General features: G+C 49.9%; 1 protein-coding gene across 1 annotated transcript in view; it reads right to left on the minus strand.

Annotated features, from left to right (window-relative positions):
• The window catches only part of SH3PXD2B (SH3 and PX domains 2B), a gene marked incomplete at its 5' end in the record, with an annotated part of 115,013 nt that overhangs the window by 15,871 nt on the left and 77,727 nt on the right, over window positions 1-21,415 (minus strand). The window contains 6 exons of the mRNA XM_079703606.1: window positions 27-146; window positions 1,019-1,068; window positions 3,488-3,714; window positions 6,785-6,902; window positions 11,899-12,003; window positions 16,759-16,893. Coding sequence (XP_079559732.1) covers window positions 27-146; window positions 1,019-1,068; window positions 3,488-3,714; window positions 6,785-6,902; window positions 11,899-12,003; window positions 16,759-16,893 — 755 coding nt within the window. The remainder of the gene's footprint in view (window positions 1-26; window positions 147-1,018; window positions 1,069-3,487; window positions 3,715-6,784; window positions 6,903-11,898; window positions 12,004-16,758; window positions 16,894-21,415) is intronic.

Genomic DNA, 21,415 nt, shown 5'->3' on the forward strand with positions numbered 1-21,415 from the left:
GACAAAGTGAGACCACGTCCACTCACCTCGACCTTCAGGCCCGCCTGGAAGCTGATGCCGTCAGGGATGGTGGTCTGGAATTCAGCAATGGTGTAATATTCTTCCTCCACTTGGGGTGGGATGGGAGGCTTGGGCAGACCTCGAGGCTGGTACAATTAAACACAGTGTTAAATCTGCCATAAGTCCATTCCCATGGTGCTGAATGGGAGGCGCTAAGGGATTGGGGCAATCACCCTCAAGGGGGCGCTGGCGGACCCATTTGGATTCTAGGACAAAACAAAGGGGACCACTCAGATCATCGTCTTCTAGATAGGTCACTGGCCTTTCAGCTTTAGGGCAATGAGAAAAAACATGGGACATTTGCCTATAATCATGAAAATTTGAGGCAAGACAATATTCTCTGAACTTAAGAGGCAACAAGGGTTGTGAAATGAACACAGGTTTGCGAGTCAGATCCATTGGTGTGACTTTGGGCAAATCCCTTCTCCTCCTGGAGGCCTCAGTTTTATCTCCTGTAGAATGTGGGTAATAACAGGATCTACCTGGTGGGGTCACGGAGAGCATTCAATGAGTTCACGTAGTGAAACTCCGACATACTGCCTGGCACCCAAAAGGTGCTCAATAAATGGCAGACATTAAAAAAAGAAAGCCCATTTTCAAAGTATTGCTTACAGAGTTAAAAATGGAGTATGAAAGTAAAATACCAGAATGGCACCACAAGCGAAAAGTGTGCCTTATCCCATTTTGGTTTCAAGTTACGCTATTCAAGAAGACTTATCTAAGATAAAGCCGAGTGGGCTCAGGAAGCAGAAAGTACATCCTGAAACCTAATTGTCACAAAGCCATGGGCGAACTGTTTGATCTCCCTGGACCTCAGTCTTTCCACCTGTCAGTGGGATTAGCTTCACAAGGCTGCTGGGTGGGCAGCAAGGAGTGCATCCTTGGAGAAGGCGAGGTGAGTGTCAGGGGTCTAGTCTCAGGTCAGGGTCTGGCTCCCCAGTTGCAAGGGTCCACTTACTATGGTCATATCCCGGCGAGGAGGGGGTCTCTGTCTCATCTTGGGTGATCCTATAAAGAGACGACAGATGAAATTCCTGAGGTGGACACCACGAGAGATCTATTCTCTCCTGCAGGAGATTAGGCATCACATTCAGCACAGGCATCAGCGAGCGACTGCGATGCTTCCTGTGGGAGAGCCCAACTAGAAAGGGGACACTCAGACTGGGTTCAGGACTCTCCATCAACAAGGGGATGGTGCCCAGTCCTGGAGTGATGGAAAGCTTTCCAGCAAAGGCAACAAGTGCAGGCTTCAGAGTAACGCAGAGGTGGGAGGCTACAAGTCATGTGACTTTGAGCCGCATGGTCCTCTTCTGGAGAGGGGGTGATAATGCCTGCCTCCTGGAAGCAGTGGTGGAGATGAAAGTCAACAATACAGGTGAGGCTCTTGGCATGTGGCAAGCATGCATTAATGGTACAGCCCCTGGCTTTGTGCTCTGGAACAAACCCAAATTAAACAATGCGTAAACAGAGCCAAACAAACTTGGACTGAGGACTTCAGGGGTTTTTACTCTGGAGTTGGGCTGCCCCTGCTCTGGGCCTCAGGGTCAAGAAGAGGATGGCTCTGCAGTGGTCCAAGGCTCCTGGCTAAGGGCAGAACACTGAGGAAGGCACCCCACATGCTGTCAGAGCTGGTTTAGCGTGGGTCTACACAGAGGTGTAGTTTGGTAGTTGGCGTGTAGAGGAGACTGCTAAACTTTTTTTTTTTTTAATTAATTAATTTATTTATTTTTGGCTGTGTTGGGTCTTCGTTACTGTGTGTGGCTCTTCTCTGGTTGTGGCGAGTGGGGGGCTACTCCTCACTGCGGTGCATGGGCTTCTCATTGCGGTGGCCTCTCTTGTTGCGGAGCATGCGCTCCAGGTGTGTGGGCTTCAGTAGTTGTGGCACACAGGCTCAGTAGTTGTGGCTCACGGGCTCTAGAGCACAGCCTCAGTAGTTGTGGCACATGGGCTGAGTTGCTCCACGGCATGTGGGATCCTCCCGGGCCAGGGCTCGAACCCGTGTCCCCTGCATTGGCAGGCAGATTCCTAACCACTGCGCCACCAGGGAAGCCCTAAACTCTTAAATACCCATTTTTCCTGTCTTCTATTAGAAAAAAGTCACAACAGAGTTTTAGCCAGACACTTGACTGCCTACATAAAGACTACATTTCCCAGACTCCCTTGCAGCTAGGTACTGCCATGTGACTAAGTTCTGGCTGATGGGATGTGAGAGAGTAACAAGTCTGTAGCTTCTGAGTCCAGTCTTCCACTTCTCCCTGCCTCATTTTCCTTGGCTGGACTGGTGGTGAGCCCTCCTGGACCAGGAGGATGAGGGCAACACAAGACAGATACAGCATAACAAGACTCGTGGCTGGACAGAGTTGCCACAGCAGCTCTGGACATATACCTGACTGCTCCGTGAGAAAGAAATAAGCATCTAAATTACTTGAGCCATCGTTATTGGGTGTATGTGTGTGATAGCAGTGGGGAGTCTTTGCTTGAGCATCTGAACCTATATATCCTAACAGAGACACGGGCTTTCAGATTTTCACTCGCTCCTCTAGTGTTAACAGGAATCCTCCTATGCTCTTGGCCATGGTAGGTTCCTGCCATGGCATGTCAGTGTTTTCTCAGAGTGGCTGAGAACAATTGAGAGACTCAAGAAGTTCACTGACCATAAGAGTCACTTTAAACAGCTGGAGAAGCCCAGCGAGGGGCAAGTGACTGCATCCTTGTGGCTAGTTTTTAGTCCTTTCCCAACAGACAGACTGCTTCTGCCCTGTACAGGGTCACATGCTTGAGGCTGGCATCCTGGGTATGCAGCAGACAACAATAATGAACCTACTCTCAGGTGTGCTGGGAACATTAAATGGTAAAATAGATACAAGGAAGCTTTGAAAAGCAGGATGAGTAAAGAACTATCTTTGGAATAAACCCAACACAGGGTCCACTTTTTCTTCCCCTGGCTCAGAAATGAGGCCCTGCAGAGAGACCATCGGCACTTGAGTCAGAGGGACCTGGGTTCAAGTCCTGGCTCCACTGTTCACTAGCTGGGTGGCCTTGGACAAACCCCTTCATCTCTGTTTCCTAACCTGTAAAATAAAAGGAATAGGTCCTTCAAAGGTTGTTACAAGGAGTCAGTGAGACTGATTATAAGATTCCTGGCACCTAGTAGGGGCTTGAGAAACAGGAGCTCTGGTGATATGAGACGGTGGAAGAAACATGGTTTGAGTAGGAAAGCCACGTCTCTCCACTCAGGTTCTGCAACTTGCTGGCTGAATGATCTGGAACGAGTGACCTGGGGTTTGTGAGCCTGTTTTCTTACCTACAGGATGGCGGGCAGCAGGGCTGCTGTGAGGATGAGGGACAACATGTGAGGACCTCTGGGCACAGAGCCTGGCACGTAGTAGGTGCCCAGCTGCCGGGAGCTCGGGTGGGTGTCACTTACTCTGCTTGACGTCACTGTCGGGCGCCGGGCGGCCTTCAAACCGGCCATCCCTCTGGTTGTTGAGCAGCTCCTTCTCCCGGCCCACGGAGTTCTGCTGCCGGGAGATGCCGTCCAGCTCGAGGACGCCCGCGTGGGCGGGTGAGCCTGGGCCCAACTTTGGGGGTACAGGCTCCCCGCTGCTCTTCTTTAGGTAGGAGGCTGGGGCCCAGCCCTCTTTGCCCTGGTACCTGGGAGGAGGGGGAAGGATGCCCGTCAGGCTGCTCTGCCAGGCCCATGGGGAGAAGCTGCGCTCCTCCTGTGAGTCCCACTTCGGGTCCCAGACGGCAGGAACGGTGGACCACGACCTGCCCAGGGCCAGAGGCTGGTCACCGCTTGCTGCCTCCTGATGAAGCCTAAGCCCTCACCTGGGCCTCCCCAATCTGGCCTCTCCTTACCTCCCCAGCCTTGGCTCTCACGGCAACCCCCATGTCCCGCCCACCCCACACAGCTTGCGCCCAGAAGTTCCACCATCTCTCACCCCCCTGCCCCTGCTCTTAGAGACCCTCTGCCTGGAAAGCCCATTCTCTCTCTCTTTTTTTTTTTGCGGTACGCGGGCCTCTCACTGTTGTGGCCTCTCCCGTTGCGGAGCACAGGCTCCAGACGTGCAGGCCCAGCAGCCAGCAGCACGGGCCTAGCTGCTCCATGGCACGTGGGATCTTCCTGGACTGGGGCACGAACCCGTGTCCCCTGCATCGGCAGGTGTACTCTCAACCACTGCGCCACCAGGGAAGCCCAAGCCCATTCTCTTTTGTGTTCTTCTTTCCCAGCTCTGCTTAATACCATGCCCCCTCTCAAGCCTCTCCCGAGCCTCCCTCCACGGTGCCCCCACTGTCTCCTGCACACCCCACAATCCCAGCACCTATAACACACAGTGACACTTGACTGTGATGGTCCTGTCTCCCCACTTAGAACTCGAGCTCCTGGGGGCGAAGATCATGGATGATTCATCTCTGTGTGTGAGGGCCCTCGCTCCCTGTGAGTTGAGTGAAGAAAAAAGGGGACAAGTGGACAAATTGCCAGTGGACCTGGCAAGGGTGAGCAGCCACAAAGTTCTGCTACAGTCATTGTCCCTGTACAGTCATCACTACTGGGACAATGATGATAAGGATAAGTGACACTTAGTGAGCACCTACTCCATGTCATTCCTGTTCCAAGCACTTTACAGGTATTGCTATAGTTCATCCATCCAACCTGGGGGTTGGCAGAAACGGATTCAGACCTAGAAAGCTGGCACCAGAGTCTGTGCTGCTTTGCTGCCTCTTCCCAGAAGCCCCAGCTCCCAGCACAAAGCCTGGCATAGGCAGGCCTCCAGTCATACTGCTTAACAAGTAGATTAAACACGCGTTCAGATGAGAACGAAGCAGGTCTGGGGTTGGTTCCAGGGTTACCACAGGTCACTGAGCTTCAGAGTGACTGAGACCCTGACAGACCAGCTCACTGAATTCCAAAGGGAATTGAATGAATGTAACAATCATTTAATTCTCTGCACTATGGAACTCGGTTGAATAGCATGACCAGAGGGGTTGATTGGGACCAGAGGTGTGCTGGAGTCAGCTCACACCACTTGTGACAGCCAGCTGTTCATATCTCTTCCCAACTGGGCATTTAGTGCCATCACACTGGAAGCTTAAAATCTGCCACGGTGGGAGTATTTACACCACGGAAATTGGCAAACACCTCAAATCAAGAGCATTTTCCCCTGGAGAGCTGGCTGTTAAAATTGCCAGCACCCCACTGGTCTGAACCACAAAACAGGTGCCCACACCTTTGGGGACGACATCTAACAGCCTGGAGATGATATATGGCAGGGTCACATCTCTTGTCAAGAATCACCTTAAGAACTAAATAGCACTGCGTTTCAATTAAAAAAAAAAAAAGTCCTTTGTAACTAGAAGCAAACTTAAAAGGAGGCAGAAATCTGCAGTTTGGTGTCTATCAATCTTAAAATATCCTCTGAGACGGACTAAATCTTGTGCTAATTGGAAAACGTCAGACTACACACAATCCGGGCATCACTATGAGACAGTTCATCACTTGGGGGCACAAAGCCATAAGCAGAGAGGCAACACATGCAATGCTGAGTGGGCTTTGGGGTCAGAAAGGTATGGGTTCAAAACCTGGCTCGGTCACTTTCTAGCTTCAGTCAAACCTTCTGATGACCGTGGCAACATCCACTGCAACCTCATGAGGGACCCTGAGCCCAGTCGAGCCACCTGAATTCCAGAGTCACTAAGTTTTGGGATAATTTGTTATACAGCAAGGTAACACATATAATCCAGATACGTGAGTTATCGTTGTCATTACTCCGGCTTCAAACCTCAGTTCTGAGGAAGTCTTCCTGACTCCCGGGCTGAGGAGCCCTCTTCTGTGCTCCAAAGTCCCCTGTGCAGCACTCCTACACCCCACTCGCCTCCCTGCCCTGTACTTGTGTCTGAGTCTGTCTTCTATGCCTGTGGGTCTGAACTACTGTCTCTTTCTCACTGTTGACTCACCAGCTTTCAGTAGAGAGCTTGGCCCAAAATAGATTTTGGTGTAGGTTTGCTGAATGAATGAAGGGTCACACACTCAGCCCCATGTGAGTGGTCCCAATGTCCTGCCTCTTGTCCGGCCTTACATCACAGCACAGACACCAGGTGGCAGGGACCTCAAGCTTCTTCTTTTGCCCTAATTTCCTGAGGTTGCACCCTGCCCGCCCGGGTAACCAAAGAGGGAGTTCCCCGGACTTTCATTACTAAAAATCATTACTAAAACTGGGAAAGTCCCAAGCAGAGCAAGATGAGTTGGCCACCTTTGCCTATGAGCTTTCAATTCCATCACATAGGTGAAAGAGCTGTGACAAAGTGTTTGGCAAGCCGGTCTCCACTGGACTCTGAGACATGACGGCAAATGATCAGCTTTAGGATGGGCTACTGTCCATGTGGTGTTTAGCATCCTGTTGCTCTCAGAGCGGGGCTGGAGTGGGAAATCACTCACACAGGGCAGCTTCAGCCTCCACTTACTCATTACGAGACATCTGGAGGTGGAGACCAGTCTTGCTCAATTGGGTTACTGCTTTCGGTGGTTCAGTGTGTTTAGAGACGGTTTTGCTTATTATGGATTTTTAGAGAAGGATATGGGTAGGAAAGGAAGCCAAACAGCACAGAGGAGAAGCATCCTTTTATAGCTCAGGCTGAAACCTCACCTCCTCTGCAACTGCTTACAGATATCTGTGCAGCTGGAGCCTATATGACCTGAAACCCACCCAGCTGCAGAGGGTACCTGATCTTCCACCAGCCTTCCAGGTTTTTCTGGATGACCTCCACCACAGCTCCTCTCTCCAAGTTCATTTCATCTTGGTCACGAGCTGTGTATGGGTAGATGACTGTGTACTTCTCCTCTGTGGGGACAAACAGATGTTGGGGTAAGTCAAGGACACTATATAAGCCCCGGGATGTTGATGGCCAAGGCTGTGATCTGAGAGATGCCCTCGTAAGGAGGGATTTCCTCCAAAGACTTCTGTGCACCATCTCTGTTCCCACCACCCCACCCCTGGCCCCCAATAAGTGACCCTCACTTAGTCCTGGATGACCCTGTGCAAGCAGCAACAGGACACAGGACAAACGGCAGGTCAGTTCCTCTGAAATCCCTCAGCATCATACATTTGCGCTCACCTTGCTCAGATCTGTGCCTCAAGGTCACCTTCCTTGACCTTGCCTTACGTAATACCCAGACCCATGGCACCCTCATCCCCCTTACCCGGGTTTATTTTCCCCCCTTACCAGGAATTACCTTCTAACATACCAGATAATTTACTTATATTATGTTCCATGTCTGTTTCCCCCGCTAGAGTAAGAGCTCCAGGAAGGCAGGGGTTTGAGTCTGTCTTGTTCATTCCTCTATCTCTAGCACTGGGCACGGTACTGGGAATATTTAGGAACTATTTAGTAAAATAGTCAATGTTTAGTAAATGAACAAGTCCCGAAGGCCTGGTGGGAGTCACCTTGCTCATGCTGCAGCAGGGGTGGGGTGGATGTTAAACCCTCTGTGGCTCCTCTGCAGTTCTTAGTGGTGGAGGGTCAGGGACAAGCTATCTGGCAGCATATGGTTTGGGGTGGAATCACTACCAGGGAGGAGACAGCTAGCAATGCTCATTACCTAGCTGGTAGCTGATCTCCATTTTTCATTGTTTTCAAGCCCCTGGATCCAACCACGCCTGAAGCTTCAATTTTATTTTTTAAAATTTATTTTTTTAATTGAGATATAATCGACTTATGGGTGTACAAGTTAATGATTTGAGATATATATCATGAAATGATTGCCTGCTTCTGTTTTCATCAACACCACTGGGGTGCCTTCCATCCCACTCTCAGTGGTTCCCTGCTCCTACCCCCAAAGCCAAGAGATGCCTCGGGCTGTGTCCCTCCCACAGCAGGACCGTGTCCTTCCCACAGCAGGACCGTGTCCTTCCCACAGCAGGACCGTACCCCCAACCCCCTGCAGGGCCCCGCTGGCAGGGTTGTTCATTGTCACCCTCAGGCAGGGCCCTCCAGAGAGCAAGAGCATAGCTCCCATCCCCAACACTATCAGCAGTGACTGCTGAGACAGATAACAGATGAGTGTCCCAGGGGAACCAGTGAGGATAGGAGCGGGCTTTCCTGTTTTGGTTACATTGCAGCCCGCAGGGAGGGACTGAGCCAGCTGTGGGCTGACGTTGATGGTTAGTGTGTCCGGGCTGCCTCTCTCTCTCTCTCACTGGGAAAACACCACAGGCTGTCTGTGGCCTTCCCAGCTGGTGTAGAGGGAGGCGGAAAACACACAGGGCGTTTATTTATTTATTGATCTAGCCCCCTGACCTGCTCTGTGGGGGCTGAGCTGACTCAAGCTGCACACATCCTGTATACAGCACAGTCATCTGTTCTCCTCACTCACAGATGCAGGCTGGGGTGTGGGTGCTGTGAAGGGTGCTGGGAGCAACTCAACCCCGTGGATGCACAGAAGTTTTGTCTGGCCAGGTGAGAAGGGACACTGCCTGGGTCCCGGACTAAGTACTTGTCAGTACTACAGGCCCTGGACTACTGGGGATTCTCTAGCAACCAGAGACCCTCTCTGGTCTCTGGTAGGATGCTCAGGGTTCCCTAACAAAGGGAAGTGGGAGAGCTTGTAGACTGCGTGGTGGGTAACACTGCCTGCTTACCATCCATCTGCCCTTCCTCTGGTGGCACTGCCAGCCTCCAGCTACATGTTTGGGTGAGGCTGACCTCGCCACCACCCAGAGGGATGGGGAGGGTGCATAACGCTGGCCTGGCCAAAGTGACTGGCCACCGTGATTAGTTCAGGGATGGCATATGACCCAATTGGGTCAGTTGGAACCAACTGATCGTGTTGAAGGAGAAGCACTTTCTTTGGTGGGTGCCCCTGAAGGGTGCCTGGAACTACTGTCACCATGAGACAATGGTTCCAGCAAGGTGGAGAATGGGAGCTGAAGGTGGCGAGAATAAGCCTCAGGTGCCAAGGACAGGTAGAAAGGGAATGTTGCCTGCCATCAAGCCATGAGCCACTGCAGTCACCCCCAACAGTGCACCCTGAGGGGAATTTGGGATGGATAAAAACAGGAAGCATTCTGTGCTCTGGATTCTGGCCTTCGATAGTTCAGATGCACATCTAAGGAATAATTTCAATGAGACCAGATTCTTGCATCTTTCCGTTCATAGAAAAGCACTAATATCATTAACTTAAGATATCTGCGGCTTCCCTGGTGGTGCAGTGGTTAAGAATCTGCCTGCCAACGCAGGGGACACGGGTTCAAGCCCTGGTCCAGGAAGATCCCACATGCCATGGAGCAACTAAGCCCGTGCGCCACAGCTACTGAGCCTGTGCTCTAGAGCCCGTGAGCCACAACTACTGAAGCCCGCATGCCTAGAGCCTGTGCTCTGCAACAAAGAGAAGCCAGTGCAATGAGAAGCCCACGCACTGCAACGAACAGTAGCCCCCACTCGCTGCAACTAGAGAAAGCCCGTGCGTAGCAACGAAGGCCCAACGCAGCCAAAAATAAAAACAAATAAAATAAATACATTTATTTAAAAAAAAAAGATATCTGTTTTTTGGGATTAGCAGTAATCTTTTGATGTTAGACTACATGTTTTGTTTTGTTTTGCTTTTCCAGCCAAAAACTCCTATGTATCCTGGTTCCTCCCTTACCTCTTTAGAGCAGTTCCTCAGAGCTATCTGAGAGGCTGTCTCCCAGGCTAGAGTCCTCAGTAAGGTGCCTGTATAAAACTTAACTCACAACTTCTAGGTTGGGCATTTTTCTTCAGTTGTCAGACATTTTCAAGCTCCTGGATCCAGCCATGCTAGAAGCTGACCCTACCCTAGGGTTTTCAATGACATGAGTCAATACACTTCCCTTTTGCTTAAGCTGGTTTGACATCGGTTTCTTTTCCCTGGGCACTCAAATGCACCTGATGAAGTGAACAGGTCACTGGCTCAGCATTACAGGGGCCCCCAGGTATCATTTTTTTACCCTGGGAAACTTTAGGGCCCCAGGCTGACAAACACCCTAAGCTCCCTCCTCCCAGACCTACATGCCAACACACACGGTACAGACCAGATCACCGTTTCTCACATGCAACAGGCAAGGGCAGTCCCAGAGCATGCAGATGCAGGGACCCAGTTCCGAATACCGAGCGGGGAGGAAAACTCTGAAGTAGGCACCTTGACGCCAGCTGATGGCATACAGGTCCCCCAGAGTCCGGCGGCGGCCCATGGGCTGGGGCAGAGACCAGTATCTCCATGAGACTGGATGGGCAGCATGTGGAGGCGAAGGTCAGAAGGCAGAGGTAAGAAGAAAGCAGTTCCAGTGTCTTGAGGCAAAGGCGGCACCAAGCACGTGCTCCCACTTAGGAGCAATTAGTTCTGCGTCTATGCCACGCCCCAGGTGTCTCAGAAGGGCCAAATTCCTGAGTACTAACCTTGAACTTGAGTGAAGAGCCACCCAATAGACACAATGTTATTCCCAGCATGATTATAAAGAGGCACTAACAGAAGCCCTCATGGCAGGGGGAAGAAATGTACAAACCCTTAGGAAAATGTGGTCTCTCTCCCATCTTCTAGCTGTGTGACCCCGGGCAAGTGTCTCTACTTTCTGAGCTTCTTTTCTCATCTGTAAAATGGGGACAATCGTCAGTCCCTTACAGAGACATGCCCCGTGGTAGGAATCATTAACTGTCTAAGGGAGCTATAGTTTCCAGGCAGCACATGACTACCCCTTAATCTGAGTTGATTTTTGCACTTTCTCCTCATGAGCGCCACCCCTAGAGCCTGGTGGGCCCCACAAACGCAGAGCAAAACAAGGCATTTTACTCTGCGGGTGCTGGCTGCAATAAAACTAAATGTAAACCACATATGCATTTTTTTTTCTTTTTTGCTAACCTTTGAGCATACAAATATCCCTTCTCCTTACCCTCTTTTCTGTGAAATACATACTTAAGTGGCCTTGTGTTTTCTAAACAGTCAACTAAAAGCCCCAAATATTCAACCTTAGGTAAGGCATAGCTCTATGATAATAACTGTTCCCAGTTAGTCATTGTTTTAGGTTCTTTGCCAAATGCTTTGCATGTGGGATCTCATTTAATTAAAAAAAAAATCCCATGACATAGATACCATCGTTTCCATTTTTAGAGGAGGTGGCTGAAGCACAGAAAGGTTAAGTTGCTGGCCCAAGACCACTCAGCCAGTAAGTGGTACAAATTCAAATTCGGTGGTGACAGTCAAATTCAGGTCTGACTCCAAAACCCTCCTGTTTATTAGCTAAAGCGAACTCGTACTCTAGATTTAGGAATGCTCCTGGGGGAAAAGGGGAGTTGGCTGGGCCTTAAGATTTCTGACACAGCGGGAACCATTCTTTAGGATACCTGTAGGGAAAGTTCTCTGGGAAACAGAAGTGTGTGTGGGTGAGTGGAGAGGGTCAGCTCTGATCCTGACTCCCAGTCAGGGCCATTAAACCAACACAGAAAGCAGACAAAGCAGAGATCTTTACGGATGGCTTCAGATGTCTTGTACATGAGCTTGGAGCAGCCCCAGCACCTTGGCCACCAGGATAATTCAAGGGAGGAAGAGTGAGGTGTTGACAGTGATCTGGCTGGGCCCCACTGAGGTCCCATGGAGGTATCAGGGCCCCAGCTCCAGCCAGGCTCACCTGGGTTGGCTCCCCAAGGCCCCTAAGAAAGGGCGGGCTTGCTCTGACCCAACCACAGGGCCTGGCTTCATGTCCACAGGCTCTAGGGCCTGAGCTTGTGAGCCACTGAGGCTGGGAGGCAGAGGCTGAAGGGAAGGGATTGGGTGCCACCGGCCCTCACGGTCTCCCCAGTGAGCCTGAGGCCCCGGCTGCTTCCTACCTTCTTCAGGCTGTAGGGAAAACTCATCCTGCACACCATCCTGTCCTTCGAGGCAGGTTGCAGGGACCCAGCCTTGCTCTTCAGCGGTGCTGACGAACCACCAACCTGGGAAAATGAGAGTGCAGACTGTTATTAGTTGGGTCAGGTGTGAGGGCCGGGCGTCAGAATATAATATTAGATTCAGCCGCTACAGGAGCCAACGCGCAGCGTAAGGCTCAAAAGTCACCATTTTATTAGTAGAACACAACTACCCATGTTAGCTGACTGCTAACTGCTAGAGACAGGATAACAGGAAACCTGCTCTTGAGCCTGGGACGGGGCTGTGGAGGGGAGTTGGGGATGGGGGTGGGGAGAAAGGTTGTCCTAAAGGATGAGAGTAAAGAACGTAGCTCCCTTCGCTAAGGTGTGCAAGGCGCTAATCATTTTACTTGCATTATCTTATATCATCTTCACATTATCACCCCTACTGCACAGATGAGGAAACTGAGGCTCCAAGAGGCAAGACTCCTGCAAGTTCACACGGCTTACGGCCAAGCTGCGACTTGCACCCAGGGCTCTCTGATACTGAAACCACTGCCCTAAAAACTTACCTGAGACACTGATTTTGCATCTGTTCATGTCAAGGTAAATCTGGCTGCAGATGTAGCAGTTTGAGAGGCTGTTCACTGAGACTCAGGCCCTCCCATTTGAGAGAAAGGGCTCCCATGGAGCCTGTGGTAGGCAGAATAACAATGCACATGGCAAAGAGTTCAAATTAAGGTCACAGATGGGATTAAGGTTGCTAATCAGCTGAACTCCTAAATAGGAGGTTATCCTGGCTTATCTGGGTGGGCCCAGTTTAATCACAAGGCAGGCAGAAGGGTCAGGGGAGATGTGGCTAAGGAAGAAAGGTACAGAGAGGGGCAACACTGCTGGTTCTGAAGGTGGAGGAAAGGGTCACGAGCCAAGGGATGTGGCTGGCCTCTAGAGAATGGAAAAGGCAAAGAAGCAGATGCTACCCAGGCCTGCAGAAGGGAACACAGCCCCAGCAGTGCCTCTTTTTTCATCCACTGAGGCCCATTTTTGGGCTTCTACCCTCTAGAACCATATGATGATAAATTTGTGTTGGTGTAAGTCACTGAATTTGTGGTAATTCGTTATAGCAGCCACAGGAGGTTAATACAGGGCCCAGCTGACTCTGCACAGCATAAATGGAAAAGTAGGATCTGCTCCCCAAGATCACAAACCTCCAGGCCCTGGAGACCCCAAAGGAGAAGAGAAGGAAGGGGCAGACTGTGGACTAGCTTCCTGGTCTTACAGGGAGGCCTTTGCTTTTGAGCACCCTGAGGTAGAAGCCACCTTCTGCTTTACTTGACTGGATGCACCTTTTAAAATACACGTTTTGGGGCTTCCCTGGTGGCGCAGTGGTTGAGAGTCCGCCTGCCGATGCAGGGGACACGGGTTCGTGCCCCGGTCCGGGAAGATCCCACGTGCCGTGGAGAGGCTGGGCCCGTGAGCCATGGCCACTGAGCCTGCGCGTCCGGAGCCTGTGCTCCGCAACGGGAGAGGCCACAGCAGTGAGAGGCCCGCGTACCGCAAAAAAAAAAAAATAAAAAATAAAATAAAATAAAATAAAATAAAATACACGTTTTGGTGGCTGGGGAGAGAGAGAGAGAGAGCGAGAGAGAGAGCGAGAGAGAGAGAGAGAGAGAGAGAGAGAGAGAGAGAGAGAGAGTGTGTGTTTGATAAACCTGCAGAAAACCAGAAATCAGAAATATGCCATATATGCCTTCCTAAGGACTCCTATTTGTAGGTATCTGTGCAGGGTTAAGGAACGTGTCACAACAGCAATGACAGCAAAGATGCGCCAGACTGTCTCAGTGTTTCACATCTGCTACTGACTGGCTGAGTCCTCATAGCAGCCTGTGAGATGCATTCTATTACTGCCCCATTTTACAGATGGAGAAGCCAAGCTCAGAGAGGGGCAGTGACTTGACCAAGGTCACAAAGAAAGTGGTAGGGCCGGGATTCGACCCAGGCCATCTGGCTTCACAGCCTCAGCTCTTAACTACTGGCACAAATGCCTCATGCATTGCTGGATGGAGAGTAAATTGGTATGGCCACAGTTTGGAAGTAGGTCATTTGGCTGTATCTTAACATTTAAAGTATGTGTATATTATGGTCCAGCAGTCTTCTGCAAATCTAACCTAAAGAAACACTCACCAATGTGCACACAGATATACTGTTCATACTAAAGGAAGATATGGCTTATAGTATGCCATATTTTCAAATAGTATGCAGATGTTAAAAGAATAAGAGCTAAATGCTGACTTAAGAAAAAGCATGTTGCAGGTCAAAATGTATAGAATGATACACCACTGGGCTTAAAAAACCTACAAAATTATATATAGATGCATGAAATATGATGTGTATGTATGTGTGTACATACAGTTATATATATGTACGCATGTGCACATATATGTATACACACGTGTACAAATGTGTACACTGTGTACATACATATATACCTGTATAGAGTTTTTAAAAAAATAAATAAATAAATAAATAAATAAATAAATTTATTTATTTATTTATGGACATGCTGGGTCTTCGTTGCTGCGCACAGGCTTTCTCTAGTTGCGACGAGTGGGGTCTACTCTTTGTTGCAGTGCGTGGGCTTCTCATTGCGGTGGCTTCTCTTGTTGCAGAGCACGGGCTCTAGGTGTGCGGGCTTCAGTAGTTGCAGCACGCGGGCTCAGCAGTTGTGGCGCAAGGGCTTAGTTGCTCCGCGGCATGTGGGATCTTCCCGGACCAGGGCTCGAACCCGTGTCCCCTGCATTGGCAGGCGGATTCTTAACCACTGCATCACCAGGGAAGTCCTCTCCCTGTACACATATTTATACACATGTATGTATACAGTTAGCAAGAAGCATTCACCCCAAACTGACAGAAGGGTAATCTGGGTTTGGAAAGGGGACTAGGCCTGAAGCTAGCGGAAAAAAATAGACTTTAACTTTATCATTAATGTTTCAAGAAGAACATATCCATATCTTACTTGGATAAGTAAAAAGTAATTGAAAACAAATGTTGAGTTTGTTGGCCACTTGAAGATCTGGACATATGCCTTTTCCCTGCTGTCCTCTGGACACACCAGGCTTGGCCCCCACCCCATCCTACCTCCTCCCCTTCTCCCAGCAACGTGTTCTTCCTGACGTCGCTTAAGCTGGCAAAGCAAAGCGGGGTGGGGGTGGGTGGGTGCTCCCTTCTTCCATCCCCACGGAGCATCCTAGTCATACCCACAGACTGCCTGTACTCATTTCTAGGAATTAGAACGTCACATGGCCTTGGGGCCAGCTGGAATTGGTTAGGAACTCCAGCTCGGCAACCCGTCACAAGATCTGGGGCGAGTGACTGAGTCACTTGGAGTCTTGGTGCCTTCAGCTGTGAAGCAGGGATAACAACTGCTGTACTGTGTAATCAAGAAGTTTTGGTTGGCTAATGTTCATCTCCTGACGAATGGGAACATGCTCCAGAGGCTGCCGGAAACAGTCTTTCCCTGTTTGTTGGACCTTAACTAGCCACTGAGATATCACAGAGATTGGCCCACTAATATTGCTAGTCAATGCCACATTTTAGCTACAACAAAGCCAGTGGGGGTTTAATGCCACTTTTTCCTGGAGAGGATCCACTCATCCCCTGCTCCTTGCTCTCTGTCTTCAGTGGTACCAATGCCCTATTGCGGCTAAAGAAGGCAAAAGGGAAGGAAACACATTTTTGAGTACCTGTGTGCCAAACACAGGCTTAGGCACTGTCTATGTACTGTCTCATTTAATCCTTGAAGCAGCCTCCTCAGCGAAGTGACCTGGATGGCTGTGAAATGCGGAGTTCAGGTTGAAACCCAGGCTAAGTGTCTCAGTCACATCACATTCTGTCCCGGCCAGTGTACAGGCAGACCTCGTTTTACCGTGCTTTGCTTTATTGCACTTCATGGATAATGTGTTTTTTACAGATTGGAGGTTTGCAGCAACCCTGCATCAAGCCAGTCTATTGGTGTCATTTTTCCTATAGCATTTGCTCACTTCGTGTCTCTGTGTCACATTTTGGTAATTCTCCTGATATTTCAAACTTTTTCATTCTTATTATATTTGTTATGCTGATCTGTGATCAGTGATATGTGATGTTACTGTTGCAAAAAGATTACGACTTGCTGGAGGCTCAGATGACGGTTAGCATTTTTTAGCAATAAAGTATTTTTAAATTAAGGTATGTACATTGTTTTTTTGACATAAGACTACTGCACATTGAATAGGCTACAGTATAGTATAAATGTAACTTTTTTTTGCACTGGGAAACCAAAAAATTCATGTGACTCGCTTTATTGCAGTGGTCTGGAACCAAACCCACAATATCTCTGAGGTCTGCCTGTATGTGACCAGTGGTCCCTGTGACGGCAGGTGGGCTGAGGCAGTGTGTCCATCCCACCAGAGCCCACAGCTGACAGAACCTTCTTGAGGACTCCCACGGTAGCCAAAGGCAAATCAACAGAGCAAATTTCCAGTGGAGTGCTGGACTCCATGTCTCCAAGTACTCTGAAACCAGAAGGAATGTTCATAAAATGTGAACCTCAGGACAAGTCGATAACATCTGACCCAACAGGAGCTGTGAGCTGTGAGTGGTAAGCTGTGAGTGGTGAGCTGTGACCAAGTGGAGTACTCAGGCACTGTGATCAAACAAGGCCAGCTTTCTAGGAGGGCATCAACCAGATCCGTGGAAACTGACCAGCCTGGATTGGCCATTGCAGCTTTTGCACTCCCAAGCGTTTCCTGTCCCAGAGGCTTGGTGACAGTGTAGGGTGGAAGGGAGGTGGTCTAGGTCTCCTACCTGACTCGTTCTTCTCGATGATGTCTACCACTTGCCCCACGCTGAGGCTGATCTCCGAGCTTTCCTGCTTCTGGTAGTCTGCCACCACTACATACTGCTCCAGGACCATGGGGTCCACCGAGGTTAGGTCGCCCCCTGGGGACACAAAATGCCATCACACAACCCATGTGTGAAGGAACAGGAGTCAGTGGGTAGGGTGGGTCAGGAGGACATTCCAAATAGAGAAAGCTGTGACAGGACTTGTCTCAGGGTCACCTCATCCATTTATTCTTTCATTCATTTGCTCACTCAACCACCAAAATTTACCAAGTGCCTGTCCTTGTGCAGAGGCACTGTGCTAGGCACTAAGGATTCAGCGTTGATGTGGTACTTGCCCTGAAGAAGCTGACACCGTAGTGGGAAGGTTCATTCATTCATATCTATCCACCCATTCATATCCATCTGCCATTATTCAGCCATCACCGTCCACCCAACTAAACATACATTCATCATTCATCCAACCAAACATCCATCTGTCTAGCTATCCATTACCATCCATCCATCCAAAATCACTCATCTATTAATTCACGAAGTCACCAGTGATGTTCCAAACACTCTATTAGATTCTGGGCATACTAAAGTGAGTGAAACAGACATGACTCCTAGCCTCAAGCAGCTCAGTCTAGTTGGGGAGAGAGACACATACACAAGTACATATGATCGCTAAGGATACAGGATAATACTAGTTTTGGATTGACGCATTGCTGGAAACAACCAGGATGCCAGACAAAGAATGAGTGGGAAAAGGATGCTACATTAAATGGAGCGGTCAGCAAGACCCCTCTAGGGAGGTGACATAAAGCAAAGACCTCTGAGGCAAGGAGGCATGAGGAGGATGGGGACGGAGCGGTGCAGGCAGACTGTGGGATGGGAAAGGGCCTGGAGCCTTCTAGGAACTGGCAGGAGGTGGCTGAAGTCCAGGAGTGAGCAGAGGGCAGTCCTGTATGAGATCACCCTGGCAGGCGTGGGCCAGAGCAGGCAGGACATGCTGCGCCAAGGCAAGAAGTTCGGATTTTTTGAAACCCTGAAGTAGAAAGCCACTGAAGGGCTTTAAGAAGGGAATGACAGGGCTTCCCTGGTGGTGCAGTGGTTGGGAGTCCGCCTGCCGATGCGGGGGACGCGGGTTCGTGCCCCGGTCCGGGGGGATCCCGCATGCTGCGGAGCGGCTGGGCTCGTGAGCCATGGCCGCTGGGCCTGCACGTCCGGAGCCTGTGCTCCGCGGCGGGAGAGGCCGCAGCAGTGGGAGGCCCGTGTACCGCACAAAAAAAAAAAAAAAAAAAAAAAAAAAAAGAAGGGAATGACAAGATTTACATCTTTAAAAAGACAGTTCTGGCTGCCACATGGAGACTGGATTACAGCCTGGCAAGAAAAAAAGCAGGAGACCAGATGGAGGACATGGTGTTTGCAGACAAGAGATGATGGTAGCTTTGGACCAGGGCAGAGGCAGTTGGGGAGAGGAGCCCATGGGGAGGCCATTTCCACAGGATGTAGTGCTGTGTGGCCCTGGTTAAATACTAAGACATATCTGATAAGTAAATGAAAAGATATCACAGAATATGGATGATGTAAAGAGACATCTGAGTTCAGACACTCCAGAGAGAGGGGGCAGCACTTTTAGAGCAGCAGGCTGAATGTGCTGGGAAGGCAGTCTGGCTTTTGTGGCCACTGGGCCCTGGTTTTCTGAAAGTCCTGATTCAAAGGATTCCCTTCTATTGTTTCCATAAACCACTGAAAATATCCATTTATACATTTCTGTGTCCAAATACACCCATAATTAGCCGATTTTGTGCATCTGTTCCCAACTCTGTTGGGTAGTATCTTATTGAAATTGGCCATGGTGGGAGTATTTACACCACGGAAAATGGCAAATGCCACAAAGCAGGGTTTCCCATCAGAGAGCTGGTTGTGAGGTATTTACCAGCACACCGTTGCACCCCAGCCTCTGGCATCTAGAAGCAGCACAAAAGCCCTCTGTTAGAACCACACGTTCTCCACTTCTGATGCGGAAAATCAGAGCAGGGCGTTGCAGCCGGGTGAAGAAAGGTCACCGCTTCTTGGCTCTGTGACCATGTTCTGGCCATTCACCCTCCCAGGCTGAGGGTAACGGAGGGAAATGGGAGGGCTCCAGGGCAACCTTGCCCCTTGTACCCTGGGTGGAGAAAGCATGAGAAGAGAGAAAGAGAGGAGAAAAAAGAGATGGAAGATGTGGGATGAAGGTTCAGAAGTAGACTGGGAGGGAAGCAGCCCCACATGAATGCCTATCACAGGCTACACACTGTGCATAAACCACCTCGACACAACTGCCCTGGAAGGTGGGTATTACTACCCCCATTTTATAGACAAGAAAACAGAGGCTCAGACATATCAGGTGACTTGCCTTAGATCTCACCGCTACCTGGTGACAAGGCCAGATCTGAACCAGGTCCACCTGGTGGCAGTAGGTGAGGAAGGAAATGGCAGGAAGGAAGCGTAGTCTGAGATCTTACTCTCCTACCCCACAGGTCCCCATGACCGCCCCCCAAGTCTCATGTCTTTGCAGCTCCCAGGGTTATCTTCACTACTGCCAGCCTTCTCCTCCTCTGTCACCTCCCACCCAGGTCAGGCCGCAGAGCTGATCTGCTTCGAGCCTCAAGCATGACAGACTGCCCGAGACAGCCCGGCTCCTTCAGCGGTTACATCTTTCAGTGGCCCCACAGCAGGCTGGTTACCGCCCCCTTTCTGCTGTCCCTCTAGACAGTGATCTCTTGACTGTCTCCTTAACCCCCCGGCACTGTGCTTCTAACAGGTACTTATGTGAATGAGTGAAGGCAGACGCTGGCTTGCTGGAGGCTCCTGGCTACTTGTCCTGGTCATTGTGAGCTGGGGACACATGCCCCAGTGAATGCAATAGGTAGAGACTGGGGTCCACAGTTTTTATCCCAGAACATAATCTGCCTCAGGGCTCAGAACCCCAGGAATGCCTCTGCCCTTCTGTTTTAACCTCACGTGGGCTGTATCCAGGTAGCCATGCTTCCCTGTGCCTCAACTGGAGACAAAGAACTGGAGAGGGGAGAGAAGCACCCACTTCACAGTCAGGCTGGAAGCTGAGCCTGCTGCCCGGGTTAGTGGCCAGAGACAGCCCAGGTTTCCCAGGCAGGCGGGCAGTGGGCTGGAGGCGCCAGGAGGTGTCTGTGTTCAGGTGTGGGGATTCTCCGCTGTCCCTCGTGGCAGCCGTCAGGATTCCCTCCCGCAGAGCCATGGGTCTGATGTGGGAGGACCTTCTTGCTAGCACTCCATCACCTTGCTTCACCCACATCCTCACTACGCCACATCCTTTTCACCAGGGTCTGAGAAAGGCTTCTTGTGGCCCGGGGTGTGCAGGCGGGACACCCCGTGATTGGTCTCCATCCTGCCCCTCCAGTCCGTCCTTCATACTGCAGCCAGAGAGCTTGCTCAGAAGTCACAAAAATGGTCCATTTTTGTGCAAGGGGAGCTAAGAATGTGTTTTTATACTTTTAAAGATTTGTAAAGAATAAGAAGGAGAATGAAAGGAAGAGGAAACAAAATATTATTATTAGTGACAGAGTCTGCATGGGGCTTGCAAAGCCTAAAATATTTACTATCTGGACCTTTAGAGAAAAAAACATTTGCCAACCACTGGACTAGAACACGAATGGCATCTACAAAGGCTCAATAAATATCTGAATGAAAGAATGAATATTTTAAAACAGCTTTAAATGACTTCCAACCTCAGGGAGACATTCAAATGCCTTCTCTCACGGCACTTACAACATTTAATTTTGCTTACGTATCTGTCTTTTCTACCAGACTGTGAGGTGACTTCCCACATGGTGTTCCCATGGTGGGAACACCTTTTGCATTTCCCGGGGACCTAGAACAATGTCAGGCACACAGTAGGTGCTTAATAAGCATTGAATGAATAACTGTGTCTGTCTTGTTCACTCAGCACAGAGGCTCAATGAACACTTGTGGCGTGAATGAACAAAGGATGAATGGAGACATCTAGAAACTCTTCCTGCCCTACACTGCTCAGGCCTCCTCCTGAGAACACACAGTGCTGAGTTACTGGCAGGCACCTGTCTATCTTATGAGCAACCAAAGACTACTTCTTGCCTGTAAGAAGGGACAGAGACTTTGGATAAGTCAAGGTCCACTTAAGCCAGGTTACTCTGTCCAAAAAGTTCAATTGTTGCTACCCGGTTTTAACAACTGATGGTGCCCCAGTTGTACCACATACAGTTTCCAGGATTCTGATCAATGGGCTGATCTATTCATTTCTGTACCAGCTCTCCTAACCAGGCTGCCAACTGATTTGGGCTAACTATGAGCAGGGACAGGATCAGTTCCCAGGGAACTGGGGGACTCACTGCGAACAAGACATGAAGCCAGGAAATGAGGAGGGCAGGGAACAGGGCTGAGGACTCTAGGCTGGCACGAGCACATCAGGTGCTGGCACAGGGCTCAGGGCTGGCACTTCTTCCAAGACTTGCTCAGGGGCCAGGTCTGAGCCTTACATATCCTTCCTGTTCTTCTATGACAGTAGCTTTTATTTCTATTTATTTACTTTTTATAAGAATGTGTTAGCACTGTTTCTTTTTTAAAGAATATTTATTTATTT

Source organism: Hyperoodon ampullatus (assembly GCF_949752795.1).
Source record: "Hyperoodon ampullatus genome assembly, chromosome: 4".
Classification (NCBI taxonomy): Eukaryota; Metazoa; Chordata; class Mammalia; order Artiodactyla; family Ziphiidae; genus Hyperoodon; species Hyperoodon ampullatus.